Consider the following 19,602-nt stretch of genomic DNA (forward strand, 5'->3'; position numbering starts at 1 on the left):
TCAGACTCTAGATCCCAAGTTTCAAATTCAAGTGAACACTGGGGGCCCAAGTATTAATCCTACTAAGTATTCATGAAACAACATTAAATGACTGAAACCCTACTATGATATGTGACAAGTGATAAACCTTATGTCAGTTCTGAAAACTTCGCTATTAACGTGTCTTGAACAAATGATGGAGAAAAAGAACTAACAGCCAAGTACCAGGTAACAGAGTTCCACTCTTTGAGTTTAAAACTATGTATCATCTTTCTTATCCTGGGGTGTGGATCCATCCACCGGGTCCCGGCTGTAAGCAGCAGGACGAAATCTGTCATCTATTTCTCGACTCCCCAAAGCACGGACCCCACTCTCCTCCACACGATGGAAGCACCTTCTGTGTTCTCCTATCTTTACCTCATCGTTATGCAGAATCTTGCCACAGTGGATCTTCTGTGGAGGGAAGGGAGGGGAGACAGGGACACCGGAGCAGAACGAGCTGAGTGCCCTGAAGCACAAGGCTCCCTGAGCTCTAGAGGGTTCCTGGAAGGAAGAAATGATAGAAAACAGGAGCAAACTCACAGTTCGAACAAGTGCCTGCTGACTTCCGCATCCACTGCGCTGAGCGGATCGTCCAGGAGGTAGATGTCTGCATCCTGATACACTGCTCTAGAAAACGGAAAGAGGTGTCAGGAGGAGAACGCTTCATGCTTTGTGGATCTCATCTCTGCATCATGTCGGCATCCAACAACCCAGTGCTCATTCCAAGAGGTGATGCAAAGGGAGGAGACACCACTTCCCAGGGCGCCCCACCCGGTGAGCCAGGCGAGCGGGGCGGGCGGGCTCAGCATCACTAGACACCGCGGAGGAGCCCGGCAGACAGCGGCTGAAAGCGGACTTACCTTGCGAGGTTGACGCGGGCTTTCTGGCCTCCACTTAGGGTGGTTCCCCGGTCTCCTATCACAGTGAGATCTCCATCCTCCAAGAGCTGTAAATCCTACATGGAGACAGAAAAGGGAAAAAAAAGACAAAGATTTAAAATGTGCTCTCCTGTGGTCCTAATCTTTTAGCATCAGTTCTTCATACAAGTATTTCATCAACAGCAATGGGTATATTTCAGTGACTCTATTGTAACCTTGAACAATTCAAAACAAACAAACAAAAGAACTCAGGGATTTTCATGTGTTTTCACTCTACAGTTTTTCACAGAACTTATGCATTTGACCATTTTAACAGATGTTTACTGAGAATCAACTATATGCCAGGCATTGTTCTGGACACAACGAATTCAGCTGCAAGGAAAACAGAGTTTCTTTCCAAGGTGGGAGAAGAACAATATGGAAAATTAACAAGAGTACAAATACCAAGAACTAGAAGAAAAGGAAGCCAGCTTAGGGGGACAGAGTGTGAAGCAGGGAACATGTGTCAATCTTGGGGTTGGGAAGGGCTCTGCTCAGAGGGGATCTGAGTAGACCCACCCAGACCTGGAGAGGGTGTTCCACACGGAGTAATGAGTGAGTGCAAAGGCCATGGGGCAGATGCCCAAGGGGTTCCAAGAGTAACAATGCGGCCAGGAGAGCTGGAGCCAAGAATGTGGGGAATGAGGGCAGAGACAGAGCAGGGGGGGCTGGTTTCACTCCCAGTAAAATGGGGAGGGAGGTGGGGAGGACTGACATGGTCTGAGGTTTTTTAAGGGCCTGTTTGTAGAAAACAGGTGTTGGGGGAGCGCACCCAAGGGTGAGGGTGGCTACAAGTTAGGAGGGTGGCTACAAGGGTGTAGGTGGCTACAAGTGGCTCGCCTGCAATAATCCAGGCGAGAGATGATGGTGGTGAGAATCGGAGTGGGAGCAGTGGGGGTGGAGGGAAGGGGGCCCCATTCCAGGCACATTTCCAAGGTGGAGTCTGATCTGATCCCAGGGGTGCTGACAGGCTGGGTGGGGGTGTATGAGAAGATGGAAGATGAAGACAGTTGTTCTGGGCGGGAGGAAGAGGAAGAACAGGGTCTCCACTGACAGAGTGGGGGAAGATGGCAGGTGCAGGTCTAGGACACTCTGGGTGTGGACAAGCTGAGATGACCTCTCCGTGCCGTCACGTTGCAGCTGGATATGCAAGTGTGAAGGTCAGTGCTAGAGCTCCAAGTGTGACAGCTGGCGGCACAGGCTGGGGAAGGCACAGGACTCGTTTCTCCCAGGAGTAAGTGTGTCTTAAACGGACCGTTTGGCTGCTCTCGGCCTCAGCATCCCACTTTCAGAGAAGGGATAACACCTGAGCCGGGTCTTCACAGTGTTACTTAGGACAATTGAGAGAGTGACAGACAAGATCTGTATAGGAAATGAGAGGAGAAAGAGCAGTCTGGGCAGGAAAAGCCAAAGCGAAAGAAACAGCTTGCTCAAGGGACTCAGAGCAGATCACCTAGACTAAGCACATGCTTGTCGGGGGAAGCAGGGAAACGCAAAGCAAAAAAGGACAGGAAATTTTGACCTGAGGATCTGTAAATTATTCAATAGTTACACTTGTGATTGTTTTTCTTTTTTGGAGGGGGGGATTATATAGATTTATTTACTCATTCATTTATTCATTCATTTAACAGAGGTGCTGGGGGTTGAACCCAGGACCATGAGCACGCTAAGCCTGAACTCTACCACTGAGCTACACCCTCCCCAACAAAAGTCACATTTGAGTATTACTTTTTTAAAAATATGGACAAATCAGATTACCTGAGGGAAAAAAGATGACAAGAACATCCCCAAAAGGACAGAAAATGGTCGGGTTTAAGTTCCACAGTGTTGTATTGGAAAGCTTTATACTAAGATAGCTCAGAATCCTCACACGCCAGATCCTGGCACAGACGCGCACATTTCGGGGGTCGGGGGCGGTTGCTGTAAATGGTCTATGTTTATAAACACGTACAGAAGAATCACTGTGCAGCCTGATCCTGCAGGGGCCCCTTCCCACCAGAGTCCACATGCCACACAGACACCCAAGGGTGGGTGAAGCCCAGAACACAGCTGTGTTCCCGGTCTAATCACCCCACAAGGCTGCAATCACCCGTCCCCAGGGGGAAATGCTGAATGGTGCCCAGTGTCCCCCACACCTGCTCTCCTCCAGGGATGCTCAGGTGTGGGGAGGAAGACAGGGCTCAGCCTTACCACAGAGGCAAGGGTGTGCCAAGAAACACACACACCCTGGCCTGGGCAGCAGGAGCTGAACTAAAGGCGAAGGGAAATGCCTGAGACCTGTGTACTCCACCTCCCAACTTTATCAATCATCAATTTTTTAAAAAGTTCTTCTTTAATAACTTAAAAAATAGAAGCTCATTAAACAGGAGATTCTGTTTTGTCCACATGACCATAAAACACTGCTTAGCGGATACCATCTGCGATGCTCATGCAAATTACTATTTCCTCACAAAGCGGGTCTGAAGCCTTTAACACCAAATCTCTGCAAGTCTGCCCTAGGCTCTCCTCGCAGTGTAACAGAACAGTGGGACATCCAGACTGCACTGCACAGACCCGGGGAGACCCCTTTAACGCTATTATTCTCTGATCTTTATAACCCAAGAGAGTGACATGGTATTTATCGTGTTATTTTTATTTCTTTCTTTCTGGCAAATTATATCGTCCTATCAGGTAAGTTCAGTTTTCCCCATTGATTCACTAGTTTTGTTTAATGTTTAATTTATGTTTCATCTCGCCAGTTCTACAAAACTCAGTGCCATTTCTGAAAATAATCTCTCCCCAAGTCAAACAATGCAGTAATACACAGAAATGTGAAAGCATTCTGTTTTCTTTAAATAATAAACCACAAGTCAAAAGCCAAGTGGAGAGGCAATCTAGAGACTGAAAGGGATGGAGGACACACCAACCAAGTGCAGGGGGCAGACCTCAGGTGGAGTCAGATTCAAACCAAGGGCGAATGAGACTCCTCAGCGAGATGATAACCAACGTGTAATCACTGACCAGATCGCTGATGACAGTTGAGAATTTGGATTGTATTCAGGTGTCATAATGTGGTGATTTTTTTTTCCCTCAAAGGCATTCTTCCTTTAGAGAAAAACTAATCAGATATTTACAGCTGGACTAATCTGAGTTCTAGGATCTGCTTCAGAATAATTTGGGGTGGGGTTGGTGGGACAGGCTGAGGGCCGTGGTTTGAGACGCAGCACCACTGGTTACCACTTCACCCTGGGGGACTGGGTACCTGAGGGTTCACTACAGGACGCTCTCTAGTTTTGCAGATTTTTTTTAACTGTCCGTTTAAAAGTTAAAAGTGAATAAAACTTCACAAAATGAAACCCGTCCACACCAAAAAACACATTCTGTGTTCACCACTGAATTAAACCAGTAGCATGTGCACGCATACTTACCCAGAAGACCAACTTGAGGTATGGAACAACACTGAAAGATCTTTCATAATTATTAAAAAAAAAAAAAAAAAACGAAAGCAAAAACCTTGTAGTTTAAACCAACACTATTATTTAAAATCTGAGTATATGCAACTCACAAGTCACTACTCACCTTTTTCAAAGCACAAGCCTTTATTACTTTTTCATATCGTTCCTTTTCATACTTCTTCCCAAATAAAATATTGCTCCTCACAGTTCCCGAAAACACCCAGGGCTGCTGAGAAACATATGCGATCCTTCCGTGCACGCTGACCAGCCCCTGGCTCGGGGGCAGCTCCCCCAGCACCGCACTCAACAGTGAGGACTGAAACAGACAGCAAACACACACACGTACACAGGAAACGTCAGGATGGAACAAGCCTTCCCCAGTCCTGGGGGCTTAGTAAATGGCAAAGCCCTTTCATTGAGAATAGGGTACAGTACAACCCCGGCAGTTGCAGCAACAGAAAAAAAATACATAAATAAACTAAAAATAACTACTGGTCAATGCAAAATAACGGTCTGCCCTGCCCAAGAGTTTCCCCCAAATGAAGTGCTATATCCAGCAAAGACTGAGTAAGAATGTTTAACATTCTAACTAACAGGACAGCCCAGCACGCTGGGTCTCCTTCACTTGACAAATACTTGTTCTTAAAGTTATGTATGAAGAATACATCCAAAGATTACTATTTAAAGAATTCTGAAGTGAGTTACGTCCGAAGAGTGAAACTTCTTCATTAAGGAAACCATCTCCCTGTCACATACACATCTGACATTCAGACTTCTGAATTTTGTTGCGCAGAACACACAATACTAATTGCACGTGCAGATTTCCTTTAGAGCTTTTACCGAGTAATGATTGTGGCATGTCTGTGTTCCCAGCTGTGCAACTTGAAGCACCAAGAAGGAATACATAATGTGTGCATTTAACCAGATTTATTTGGCCATGCAACCTTCTTGCAAAACTAATGTTCCATGGAACACGCTTAGAGGAATGTTGTTCTAGATACGCCCAGTTCAGTGCTGTGTTACGCACAACTTTGGGCTCAACTCTGAGAATTTAATAGGGGCTGCAGCACTGCACCAAGCAGCCAGGAGACATTATAACTTACCTTTCCTGCTCCCACAGGTCCGACCACAGCTAACAGTTCACCGGGTCTGACGGTAAAGGAAAGGCCTCGTAGGGTTGGGGTTTCTGATGCCTACAAATTAAAGATTACAAAACTGTGCCCATTTCAACAAAGTAACACAAACCGCTGCAAAAAGTGGAGAAAATGACAGTCAATGATACATGAACATAAGCCGTATCTTTCTCTTTCCTGTTTCAAGATATTCTTTCCTGATGGCCTCTTCCTCCAATCACTTCTCTCTAAGGGTTTGAAGCAGCTTTACTTGGCTTTAAGAAGACTCCTTTTATCAGATCTCCATATGGACATGGCTCCAGACACCAACATTATTTAAGTAGTTGTAAATAACAAGGCACTTGCTTGAATTGAAAACTTCTTGATGCACACGAACTTATTAAAATAACATACTTAACAGAATGTTCAGTATGGGAGGTTTTTACTCACTAAATAAGTTTTCATTATGACCTTTGGTTTTAAATGCCTATTTCACTAATCTTCACAAGGTGGCAGCACCAGAACGTGGCATACCTGGCCCTCTATAATTTAAAATCTCCATTAAACTCTCCATTTTCAATTGATAAAGGATAAATCTCAGTAATGCTCAGCAAGCAAAGAGGCACTTTATATGACAAAGTCATTCATGGTAAATAAACACCTATAAATGACAGTCAAGGCTCCAAAAAATTAAGTATGACATTGTGGGTCAGAGTTATAAAGCCTAAATTTTGTACCTGTTGCATGCATTTACCTGTCCTGGCTAAACAGGGGCAACCAAGTACATCTACTCTTTAAAAAAGGGGAGAGGGGTGCGGGGGAGGTATGTGCAACAACACACAATCCAACTCAAGGGAGAAGGACCAAGTACTCATCATCTCCAGCACAAGTCCTATTGCTGAACAAGCTGTAACTTCTAAGGTAAAGAGACTCAAGGGTATGAGATTCTCTTCACATATACTGAGCATTAAGAAGATTCTCAATCACTGCTAATGTTTTTTTTTTTGAAAACAGAATGCTTACATACGATTAGTAAAATGCCCAGACGACTAAAAGTGTAGGGTCTGGATGAAAAGTCTGAATAATTTTCTAAATGAAATATTTTTCTGGAAATAACTGAACATACGAAATACTAAAACAACAACAATTACTTTTAATCATCAAAGAAAACTAGCCCCAGATTTTATAGAAATTATAAACCTTATCGAGAAGACCATTTTATTATATGAGAAATATTTTTTTAAGCCTCTCCACTCCTTTTCATCAGCTTCCTATCTGGGGCACCTTACTTTGCAAGGAACTGTTCAGGCTTCAGATTAGGTATTGCTGAGCCATGACCAAAAGGGGGCAGCACTCGACAGCTCAGACTTGCTGGAGTGCATTCCCTCCTGGTTACCCAGGCTCAGCCACACTGAGTCAGAAAGGATGATCAGCTGACTCTGTGCCAGACACATTGTGAAATCCCTGCCCGGTGTAAATCTGGAGCCCCTTCGTTTCATGAATGAGACCTGGCTCCCAGAGACCTCCACTTGCCCCTTGGCTGTCTATAGGAAGTTAGGGAGCTCATGTCTATCTCCTGCACCTCAACCAGCATGTGCTTCGCTCAGACTCAGCTTCTCTCCAAAACTCCCAATGTCTGTGTTCCTCCCCCTTCCCTAGGGCTCCCCCATCCACGACCTAACCTGACAGGTCCCAGTTACTAAAGACCCCGGCATGGGGGAGAAGCCTTCCACAGACAAGGCCAGGACAACAGAGTAGGATATTCTGAACTACAGTGCAAGTTGCATAGGAGTCTGAGAACAGATGAACAGAATAGCTCATTTTACAACACTGCATTGTTTGCTACAAAAGAACTTTGGTAATGGCCCATACATAGTAAGTGTTAAAGGCATTCACTGAATCCGCCCTTATAATGGAATTTAATGGTGGTTTCTATAAATGCTTCAAGTGCATTATGAAACATGAAATAGGAGGTAAATCTATCCTGTTAAGGTAAGAGAAACTGTCAGGTTAGGTAAGAGACCTCGTGTAAGTCTCCAAGCACAGAAGGTACAGGGATGTGGTTTTACACATCTGGGAACATACTGTTGTTCTCTCGGTGGGGATGACAGGCACTGAATCAGAAGCAGGTGAACACAATGCAGGTGGCACAACACTGGGTCACAGGCATGAAAACACAGAACGAGTCTACAGAGTCTGGATACTCGCACTGTGGTCCGCACTCCACTGGCAGCCGGGTCCTGGGCTCTGCTCCGGATAGTGGACCCTTGGATAGAGATACCTCGTCCCTGAGTCCCTCCAGCCCTGAGGGATGGGAGCAGCTTCCTGCCTTTGCTAATCCCAGGGTTGCCTCGCCCACCACTGTTTTGCCCTTTTTGCTCTTTCATCACCTGAGTGACTAATTCCCTGCATGGAATTCCATCTCCCGTGGTGTGGGTTGTTTTCCTGATTAACCTACTGACAATGGGAGGATCTGCACCGAGAACCAGGAACCTGGGGTTGCGGGGAGGCTGGGGGTTTCTGCTATCCCTAAAGGGGGCTACACTGGGTGTGCAATTTTGAGAACTTCTTGAGAGTGCTCCTTTTGTTTTATTCTGTTTTGTCTGAACGTCAGAAATGAACCAAGTGTTGGAAAATCTCCAGTTCCACCTGTCTGATGGCTACACAGTGAAACACTTCAATTGGAAACCACTGGTGTGTATGACACCCACCTGCTGCCTCCTCCCTGCCCCTGGCTGCCACCAAAGCACCAGCACCAGCACCATCCAGAAGCTTAGGATCGGGGAGCCCCCACCCCACGCCACAGCAAAGAACCAAACCATGGCCTCGCTCAGCACGTAGTAAGATGGCCTTAGACCATCAAGGCAAAAAATGTACACTGACTCCCCAAGATGTCTTCGTTAGTTAACCTGCTCCATACCACAGCATTTTAACCAACCCTGTCAGTTCTAAATTACAAAAGGAACTTTAACTTCAAAACGTGCTAATACTTTAAAACTTCTCTTCAAAATGAGATAAACACCACCACAAAGACCTTAGCCTGATTAGACACACAATCTCCATGAGGTGCAAAACGTACTCCTGGCTTCACAATGGTCCTCAGTCACAACTGGGGAATGGAAAATTTTTTACCTTTTCCCAAAAAGCAGTGAAATCTTGCACGTGCACAATCGTTTTACCATCTGACAGCAGCGGAGGGTTGCACTGTGAGATCTCATCAAGTAACAGAAAGTTCTACAGAAAAAGGAAACAAAGAGAAGGTTTAAGCTACAGGAACAAAGCACAAACAAACGAATTGCTTCCTTGGAATTTGCAATAAAAACCTTTATACAGCCTAAACATCATTTACAACTATTTCCTGTTGGTACACACCAAAAATACTAATATACAGGATAGAATACACTATTAGAGCATGCAGAATATATAAGCATACAACAGAGTATATCTAGTCCTAATATGTATTGGGTGTGTGTTTATATAGAAGAGTTCCAGGCCATAAGGCTCAGTGCAACTTTCTCACCAACTGTACTAGTTCTTCCCCTAAAGAGAAAACATGGCTCCAAACTTGAACACGTTTAGAACCTGGACATTTCTATTGTTTTACTTTTGGTTTACTAACAATAAACAGGGGAGTAGATGGGAAATGATTCCATAAATATTTACTGAATCCCACCACGTGTGAAGCACCATGCAGCAGACCAGGAACACAGAGGAAGGCCGTCCCCGGCCGTCAGGAATCAGGGGAGCACAGGACATCCTGGGAATACAAAACCTACAGCACAGACGCCAACTCAAAGCCCCACACGCTCTCTGCTTCAGTCCCCGTGCGCAGCAAATCCGCATCACTGCCAGTCACTAGCTAGCACTTAGGTCATCCTTCTTTAAAGAACGAGTTTCTACTTCAAAAAATATTTTACCAGCATCTTTTTGTAAAGTATATTTTTATTTAAGTATAGTCAGTATACAGAGCTGTGTCAGTCTCTGGTGCACAGCACAATACTTCAGTCATATAGGAACACACATATGTTTGTTTCCATGCTCTTTTTCACCGTAAGTTACTACAAGATGTTGAATATGGGTCCCTGTGCTGCACAGTGTGAATTTGTTTACAAGTATCTTTTTACTTGGGTCTTCTCCGTAGTCAGCGCCTCTCTCCTGGACCGCAGGAAGGGCCACAACTTCCGCTCCCTGCTTTTCACACTACTTAGCAGCTACTCAGTGCAATTCAGCTGCATAAAACCAAGTCCTGAGAACCAACACAAAGCTAAGGGTCATCAACAGGGAAACTCCCTCTTACCCCGCACGTGCTGGACACAACTTTGCAAAGGAAAGACACAGGCTACAGACGTGGAGTAAACAACTGAGCGCCCTCACTGCTCCCCCCCCGCTCTCCACCCAAGAGCTGTGAGCGTCCTCAAAGCCTGCTCTCATTCTCCTGGAACAAAACCCTGGTTCTGAGTTGGCGCCTGGCAGCCTAGAAGGAGCCCCCCTCTCTCCAGCCTCCTGTGCAGATAGTTGTAGCCATGTGACTAAATCCAGGCCAGCAGAAAGGGACCACAGCCAGGAACCTTGCCCCTTCCCAAGGCCAGGCCTTGGAGGCTGCCGGCTTGGTCAAGGCTGCATGCAGAGGAGTAAGGAGAGGAAGAGTCTAGGTCCCTCTCACCTCAGGGGATCACACGAGCCATGGGATTTGTTATGGGGGGCACTGTATCCCCGCCATCAAAGGATATGTTGAAGTTGTAACACCAGGTACCTCAAAATGTGGTCATAGCACAAGTATTCAATTAAGATGAGATCATACTGCATAGGGTGGGCCCTGAATCCAACAGGACTGGTGTTCTTACAGGGAAAAAAAAAGAGATGCTAAGGGAGCCACACAGGTAGACACACAGGTAGAGGTTGGAGTGATTGTAGCTTCGAGGGAAGGCAGGCCAAGGATTGCCCGCAACCACCAAAAGCTACAAGAGGGAAGGGAGGATTCCCCCTTATACGATTCAGAAGGATCATGACCGTGCAGACACCGGGATTTCAAACATCCAGCCCCCAGGACTGGGAAATAATTCCTATGATTCGGAGCTACTGGTTTGTGTACTTTGCTACGGCAGCCCCAGAGAACCCACACAAAGCCTTACAAGGATTCTTGTGTAACAGAAACAAGCTACCTGTGTAAGCAGACGTAACGTGGGTAACTCTAGGACCCACAGGCAAACCGAAACCCCACGAATACGGCGTGGGGGAAGGGGAAAGGGATGAAACAGGCACCTGAGGATGTTTGAGAAAAAACACACGAATAGTAACCCACTGCCTAAAACTCACAAACACCCTTCGAGTCCTTGACACGCTAGACGATCATGCCCCAAAGCTACAAATTTGATAGCAAAGTTCTACTTCAGAAGAACAACTGGTAAAAACCGAGCAGGCAAAATGACTTCCATGCAGGAAAAGGAAAATATGATTCTTGCATTTCTCTGAAAGTCCAGCTGGCACGAGACAAGATCCGCTCCCTCACGCCTCCTTTCGTCCAGGCTCCGAAGAACCTTGAGACCAGGCACCACTACTCCAACCTGCCCCCAGCCCGTGTCCAGCAGGGCGACGGGATGGACAGGCGGTGCTGAGGACGCGTCTGCAGGCTTTCAACCACCACAGCCCGATCTCTCCCTCCACACCACCTCTCCCCTCACCAGCCAGGTACGAGCCTGCTGCAATTCATCTCTCTCCCAATTCTCCTTTCTCCTTGAAACGTAATTTCAGAATCTCACTTACTATTGATCATTGCAAATACTGACACAGTGTTCTTTCACTGGTTCCTTCCCCAGCACTCCCCTACACCACCGAACCTGTCCCAACACCACTCCATCCTGACCCCTCTCCAGCACCCCTGAGAATGTCCACCGGGCTGAAAACCCTCCAGCGACCCAGCAGCACCTAAGTCCACAGCCCCCAAGTGGCCTCCGCCTGGATCCCTGAGTACGGATCCCACCCATCGTTCCGGGAACCAGCTCAGGATGTCCTGGGCTGGCACTGCCCTCCCTACCTCTGATCCCCACTGTGATGTTGCGTCACAGAGAAGGGAGACACTACGTCATTCACCTACTTACAGACACAGTCCCAACCCCAACTGAGACCAAGCCTTGCACAGAGTTGGGCCATCGAGGGTGTCTGCCAAAGGAGGACAGACTGTATCACTAGCTCAAATCAGTCCAACCACTGACTGCATGGCTACAGCCTTACCCGGTCTGAGCTGATACAGCAACAAGCAAAAGGTGTATGTATGTTACACATCTTGTCTAGACAGAATCAAAGTCCAACTTCAGCTTACGCATACCACGGCATAAAAACTCAGTGCTCAGTGTGTGCATATTGAAAGAGAAACTCCCAGCTTTCAAATGGCTCCAAGAGAGTTAAATCTCACCTAATTGGAACACAGTGACACCGTATAAAAGGAAGCATTTTACATAAAGTCCACCTACAACAAAGAAAACCTATTTGTCATCAAACCTTGATTCTTCGGATGCTGACGACGGCCTCTGACACCTTCTCAATGGCCGAAGGGAAGAAGAGGGTGACCGTCAACCGCACAGCCCCGTACAGCGTCACCGCCACAAACACGCGGCTGGCTGTGATCATGTTACCAAGGAGCACATAGGCAGTGAAGGTAACAAAAACGATGATTTTGCTTGCAGTGAAAAATGACGCCAAATTCATTCCTCTAAGGTACGAACTTCTCAGAATCTTAGAAATTTCCTTCCTGGAAGAGAAGGGTAGGGGTTTTATAGGAAGCGTCGACATCCATGTCATGAATTCAAATGCCCCATGCGAGTGGCCCATTTTAAGGGAGTGGGCACAGATCAACATAAACCTCCCCCCACATCATGGAGATAAGACAGTGCACACTGGGGGTTCCGCCCCGACACAGGGACTACAGACTTCATCACCACTTCACTCATCCAACTACAAGGAGACAATGTTGCACTTTCAAACATTTTGGGTCAATCAGACTGGTTCTGACCCACTCAACAGTATTTGTCAGCCTAAGTTTTGCGCCAGGCACAGAAAGACACAGCCCGACCCTTCCAGGAGCTCATGAACTAGTAAGAAGAGAATAAGCAACCCTAAATTATGAGGCCCAGAGACGTCAGACAGAGGCAGCCAGCACAGCCCCCGTGGGAGCACAGGGCAGTGGAGTCAGGGCAAGTCTCCAGCACGTGGAACCTGAGAGCATGACCTGAAGGCAGTCAGGCTGGGCAGAGTCCAGGGAATAATGAGGAAGAGAGTGTATTCCAAGCAGAGGGAGGTGCACCCGCAAAGGGGAAAGTGGGAGAGGTGGCAGGTGCTACCAGAACATTCCAAGTACCCTGTGCTGGAGGATAAAAACTCACTGGATACTTAAACAGAAGATGGGAAAAAAATTCTACAAACATACAGAAAAGCAAAAAGGAAGAGTATCCTCATGACTGTTTAGAATGAAGAATACTCACTCATAAAGTCTGGCCCGATGCTGGTACCCGGATCTCTGTAATCTCCTCATTTGTGCTACATTAGCATAAATTAGTTTTAGTTTAAAAGCCATCACCTCAAATACTAACCAGTGCTTGTTCAGGATCTGTAGTATTAAGCATTTGAAAGTTTATTTCTATACAAGGAAGAAGCATGTACACTTACTCCTTTAAGAAGCAGATTAAAATGACATCTCCACTATTCCACGTAACCCTACTGTCATATGCAATGGGTAGATGGATGGTATTTAAATTCACCTGAATGTGAAAACTTAGTAAGACTTCTAAGTCACTCAGTAAACACAGGAAATTTAAAAAGCACGAAACTAGCGCGCGATATACACAGAAACACATAAACATACCTTCTCAAATTGGTGATGAGGTCTGCAAAAGACTTTTCCCAAGCATACATTTTTATTATCCTGATGCCAGTTATCACCTCATTCATGGTCCTGATCCTGACGTCTGTGAAAGCTGCGGTCTTACTCCTGAAAGGGACACACGTGAGAGGTGAGCCTCAGTGACCACGGTCCAATTCCCTTAGTAGCAGCAGCAGCAGACACAGGCAGGGACCGGGGCTCGCACGATCCCCTACAGCTCTTGCGCTGACAACACAGGCAGGCCCTACTCAAAGTACAAATGCAGAGAAGGACTTCGATTAGGCAGCCAACAGTTCAGTCCAATTCAAGAAGTCATCTGGAGAAATTGTGGTCTCGGCTAAGGAGGGCCTGAAATGAGTCAGATACCAACTGTCCGCGTCAGGAGGTCACGGCTGGGGAGGGAAGGCGGAAAGGCACCCAAATGTAACAGGACAGTGGCTGTGTGTCATAAAACAGGAGTCAAGTGATGGGGAACAGGAAAGATGGGGCTGTTCATGCCACCAGGAAACAAGAGCAAGAAATCCCCCCCATTCCCAGTAGGAATAGGGCCCCGAAGGATTGGAACATCTCTGCATGGCAAATCTGCATGGCGAAGAGAGGAAAGGAAACCCCACGTCGAGAAAAATGCTATGCATAAAGGCACCGGAAATAAATACATACACACATACACAAAAAAGGCCCCCCCCTCCAAAAGAAAAAAAGTCTCAGTGCACTTCAAACAGCACAACATCTCCATGACCTGAACTCCAACCCTCTGGACCTGCCTCATCACCGTCAGGCTCTTCCTCACCAGCCATTTCTCTATCACACGTGCTGCTGGGACCAGGGGCCTTTATAAAGACATAGTTACGGTCGATCTTGCCCTTGGGCGCTGATAACTTACTGAAAACATTGAATTAAAAAACAACAGGTAAACATGTAACACCTGAAGATGGCCCTCACACAAAGTTTAACAAAAACATATGCAGCTAGAAATGGGCCTGTAAGGTTATTATTTTTAATAACGTTTAAATCACTTCAACATCGGTAAATCCTGCCTAAGGACACAACATGCATTGAGGTCTGGTGCCGGGGGAGCCAGCGCATGCCTTCCCGTTTCTCGCCTCGAGATCAGCCACTGGCATGAGGCTGGAGCCGCCCCCGGCTAAGCCGGAAGGGTCTACAGAGTGCACAGCAGGCATCACTGAAGGCATTTGTTTTAGATTTGAACAGAAGCGTTAAGAAGACTGTGCCTGTGACCAAATACACACCACCTATTTTTTAAACCAGTGTTTCTCTTACCGGAGTGATGAAAACAACTTCCCGATGCAGCTTTGCAAAGGCAGAAGAATAATTAGGATTGCCATCCCGGCAAGACATGAAATTCCTACTTCCATCCAGAGCAGGACGGTCACTAGCACAGCCTGCAGTGGCCCTGCCCACAGAAAGTGCAAGAAGATCGTTACCTTAAAAGAAAAAGACAAAGCCTTCTCAGAACTGTGTCAAAACAAATTCATTAAGGACACAGGATAGAAGCAACCGGCTCTGAAGGAACAGAAAGGAGCCTGAACAGAAATGACCACTGCGGGTTTCAAAGCCACTGAAGCAGAAATCCGAGCACCCACCACAGACGAAGCTGTTCCGGGAGCACAGGGTCAGCTTCAGGGACGTCCACGGAGAACCAGTCCCACGACATTGGTCTTGATTTTGTCTAGATGAACTCAGGGCTCCCCCAAGTTCTCTCTGCCCCAACATTCAGCACCCCCCTCCCCTGGGGCTACCCAGCACGCTAGGAAAGCCTGTATTACGGTACACACCACACTGTCCAGTAATTACTTCTGTATGTATCTCCCGGACAAGCTGTGGCTTCTCCAGGGCAGAAACTAAGCCTATTCATCCCCGAAGCTGAGCAGGGGCTTGATCTCATGTTTGATGAATAAGTAACTGAGACAGAAGTGTCTACAGCAATACTGATCGGACCAACAGCTACAATCTTCTGGATAATGTGATCTATTCATGAGTTAAGAGTGTGAGACAGCAGAGTAAGTTGCTCCTGGCTAGGGACCACCCATTGGCACCACTGATCGAAGGCTGCCTGTGCAGCAGGCACTGTGCAGGGCTCAGGGAGAAGGATGGTCCATGCCCACCAGGTGCCCATCATCTAGAGAAGTAAGACAGTTCAGGCAGCAACACTGACACCGCGAGCCAAGAGGACCACCCAGGAGGACCCTCGGGTACACTAACCAAGCTGGGCAAGAACACTGCTGCCTATTTATTACTGAAGTTATGTCACAGGCAACATTAGAAAAACAGAACTCTCGTGCACAGACCAACACACATTATTGCATTTAATCTGAACACAAAAGCAATGTGCATTGGATAAAAAGAACCCTTGCCTTCTGTCCTCCACGGAAGGACACTGGCACCTGGCATCTCAACGAGCTAAACCAAGGAAGAAGGGTGGTAAAAGAAAGAGGATCCCTTAGGGGCAGCTTACCTGATCAAACTTGTTCACATCGTTGGACAGCAGATTGACTATCTGGCCTGTGGTGGTCTTCCCCATGGCCACATTACTCAGGCGAAGTGCCTGGAATGAGAAAGGGAAACAGAATATTGGATTCCTACGGTACCACCAAGTCATTCTTAGAACGGAGCAAAATGGTACAGTTTTCACAGGGTCTTGAGTGGTGTCAGGACAAGCAGGATGACCCCTGACAGTGGAGACCCACATTCAGCCTTCAACTCCTCCAGTGTGGCCGCAGCCACGCCCCACAAGAGCAGCAAAGGGAGGATAGAAGGTAGAAGCAAAATCCCCCCATTTTTTGATGAATTCAGACATGCCCAGAGTATAAAGGGCGGGAGGATTATACATAGGAGCCAACTAACATATTTGGAGTTAAATTCAATGAGAGATGCAAGGCTGCCTTGCAGAAAGAAATTAGGGGATTTACACTATCAATCTGTAAATCAATCATTAATTCTGGGTGTGATGTCACTGAAGCACTCTGGTCTCAATTCTCTCATTCTTTGAATGGAAATCACCCCTCACTGTGCATAAGACCATGATTCCTATAAGAACGAACTGCCAAATATTTATTATCCATTATGTGGAGAACACCAGGTGCTCCAGGAGACAAAATGGCTGGTGAGTCACGTCTTTCTGTCTTTGGAGATGGGATAAGACATGTACCAACACCTGTAATTCAAGTGTGAACTGAACAGTAGTAGATACACCAGCGCAGGGAACTGGGGAAGGTTTCAGCTGAGCTGTGACACTGCGGGAAGGACCGAGTGTGGATGATGAAGAAGAGAAAATTTATGGAGAGAAAGGAAGGGCACTGTGGGTGAGAGGAACCCACGCAGGGAATAGGAGAGGGAAAATGTGGAGGCAGCTGGGTAAACACCCAAAATCTGGCTAGAAAGGTGGGCTGGGAAACAGCCAAAGACTTCGGAAGGCAACACGGAACAGTGGCTGTTTTTTCATGTCAGAGTAACATATGAGATGTGAGCCCTGGGACTGGCCTGGCTTTCTCCCTGGGGGCATCGTCTACCTGAAGACAACTGCGATTTGACTGAACTGAAGAGGAAGAGACGGCTGCTCCAAGTTGCATTAACGTCTGGAATTTGTGGGCAGGAGTAACAGAAGGTAGGACCTCTGACAGAGGTAGAAGTTTTTATGGGGATTTCCCAAGGGTGCTTTGCAAGAGCTTCACTGCCCGTGAGCAACGGGGACCCCGTGAGGCCTCGGAGATGTCATGCAGCACCCATAGACACTGTAGCTTCTGTCCAACTAGAAAAAGGAGATCTTTATAAGCTCCTCAGACGTTCATTCAGCTGAAGTGCCAGGAAGGCCACAGTAAGATCACACTCCAGAGTAAGAGCCATACGCTTGGACTAAGTTCACAATGGAAATAACTGCCCAAGACACACAGACAGACAGAGAACAAATGAACCAATTCTGCCAGGATCAATCTACTGGGAATTGCCCATAAGGACCAGACTCAACGCCTTTTCATCCAGACTCCCTATAATGTATCCTTCACAACATCCAACATAATCAGACAATTATTAGACATGCAAAGAAGAAAGCTGTACCCATAATCAAGAGGGAAAAATACAAGTGGACCCTAAGATGATCCAGATTCGGAACTAGTAGACAAGACTATAAACAACTATGTTTTTAGAGTGTAGGTGGCTTTCTTGATTAGCTTTGTTTCTGGGTGTTTTGTTGCTTTTGATGCAATGGGAATGTTTGTGCCAGTTGTAGAGTTCTGGATTTTGAAGTGAAGAAAGAGGAGGGTGAGTGAGGGGCCGCAAATGGCAGAATATCCTTCTTTCTTGTGGGTGAGTTGTGTTCCATTACATACAAATGCTGCATCTTCTTTACCCATTCATGTATTGATGTGCACTTGGGATGCTTCCATATCTTGGTAATTATAAATAGTGTTGCTATTAATAGTGGGGTGTATGTGTCTTTTTTAATTGATTCTTATTTTGTGGTTGGTTTTACTCCTCTGATAACTATGCAAGTTTGGAAAGCTGAAGCTCTGCACATTCTTGGAAACAATGAGCAGTACATATATGTAAACTGAAAAAAAGTATGTGGGGTGTATTGTGTATATGTGCTTGTATGCAGTATATTGTATATGTGCAGTCAAATTGTGACAATTCTACCTAATAAAACTGAAAAATGAAACAAAATATGGTTGTAACAGTGAATGAATGGGCAATTTCAGGACAGAGATGGTATCATCAAAAAGAACCAAATGGGAATAACAGAAGTAAAAAAGTACAACCTCAAAAATTCACTAGATGACTTTAATAGCAGATAATCCCATTTATCTGTGCCCAGACTCATAAAGCTTTCTTTTAGCTTACAATCTAATGAACAAACAGAAAACAGAGACTGCGTGCAAGATGGATTGAAAAAAGACTAAGGGTTCAATGGACAACACAAGCCCTGAAGCACCCGTAATTGGATGACAAAATACGGAAGAAAAAAATATATATTTGAAGGAATAATGGTTCAAAGTGTTCCAAGTTTGGTAGAAAATATTAACACGCATACCTAAGAATGACAGCAACCCCCAAGGATGTGCCTATGGCACGTTACCTACAGAGGAACAACACAACTGCAAGCTGACTTACCAGAATCCATGGAGACAAGAAACACAGCATTTACCAAAGGAAAACAACATTCTGTAACCATGTGTGCTGATGGGTGTTCACTATATTTTCTGTGGTGATCATTTTGCAGTATGCACAAATACTGAATCATTATGCTGCATGCCTGTAACTAACATGCTATATGTCAATTTTACCTCAATTTTAAAAAAGGAGAAAAGGAGACAGTGAAGAAAAGAAGTGCTGAGAGTGCTGAAAAGAAAACAGCAGAATTCTATAACCAACAAAAATGTCCTTCAGATGATGAGGGTGATATTATGACATTCTCAGGTAAACAAAGTCTCAGAGACTTTCAGCGGATAAGAAAGTATAAAAGATGTTCTTCTTAAGCTAAAGGGAAACAGCACCAGGTAGAAAGGCATAGATGTACAAAAATAACGAAAAACCAAGCTGGCAAATAAGTAAGTAAACACAAATTCTACCTTTCTTTTTAATTTATTTGAAAAACGGCTGCTTAAAGCAAAAAAAAAAAAGGTTAACACTGCATTGTGTATGTGGATGTAAAAACGTGTAAACAACAATAGCACAAGGGACTGGGAACAGCAATAGAATGTTACTACTATGTTTCTTATATTTTACGTAAAGTGTCCCAATATTAACTTACAATAAAAAACTGTAATAAGATGCCTATTTTAATCCCTAAAGCAACATTAAAAATACAGGAGATAATGCTAAAAAGCAAAGGAATCAAAATGGAGTACTAAAATATAGCTAACTGACTGAAATAAGTCCGAGTAGAAAAAAAGAACAAAAGCAGGTGAAACAAAATAGAAAGTAGTAAAGTGAAAGGCTTAAACCCAATCACATCAGTATTTACACTTAATGCAGAGACTAACACTCCAATTAAAAGCCAGAGACTGTCACACAGGATTAACAAAAGAAAGACCCAGCCTGCTGTACAAGTGAGATTCAATTTAAATAAAGTAAAAGGAAGGGAAAAGATATGCCAGGCAAACAGTAGGCACAAGAAGCCAGGTGTGGCTATATTATCATCAGATAATGTTGATTTTGAGACAAGGAATTAAATTACCAGAGATTAAGAGGTACATTCCATAATAATATGGTAGTCAATTCACCAC

General features: G+C 45.5%; 1 protein-coding gene across 1 annotated transcript in view; it reads right to left on the bottom strand.

Moving 5' to 3' along the window:
• ABCC4 (ATP binding cassette subfamily C member 4 (PEL blood group)) overlaps positions 1-19,602 on the bottom strand; it is a 189,797-nt gene that overhangs the window by 106,668 nt on the left and 63,527 nt on the right. The window contains exons 5-13 of the mRNA XM_006211005.4: positions 15,837-15,926; positions 14,642-14,805; positions 13,343-13,468; positions 11,983-12,232; positions 8,617-8,718; positions 5,476-5,565; positions 4,497-4,688; positions 882-976; positions 562-648 (exon numbers count right to left, since the gene is read on the bottom strand). Coding sequence (XP_006211067.1) covers positions 562-648; positions 882-976; positions 4,497-4,688; positions 5,476-5,565; positions 8,617-8,718; positions 11,983-12,232; positions 13,343-13,468; positions 14,642-14,805; positions 15,837-15,926 — 1,196 coding nt within the window. The remainder of the gene's footprint in view (positions 1-561; positions 649-881; positions 977-4,496; positions 4,689-5,475; positions 5,566-8,616; positions 8,719-11,982; positions 12,233-13,342; positions 13,469-14,641; positions 14,806-15,836; positions 15,927-19,602) is intronic.

This window comes from Vicugna pacos, chromosome 14 (assembly GCF_048564905.1).
Source record: "Vicugna pacos chromosome 14, VicPac4, whole genome shotgun sequence".
NCBI lineage: Eukaryota > Metazoa > Chordata > Mammalia > Artiodactyla > Camelidae > Vicugna > Vicugna pacos.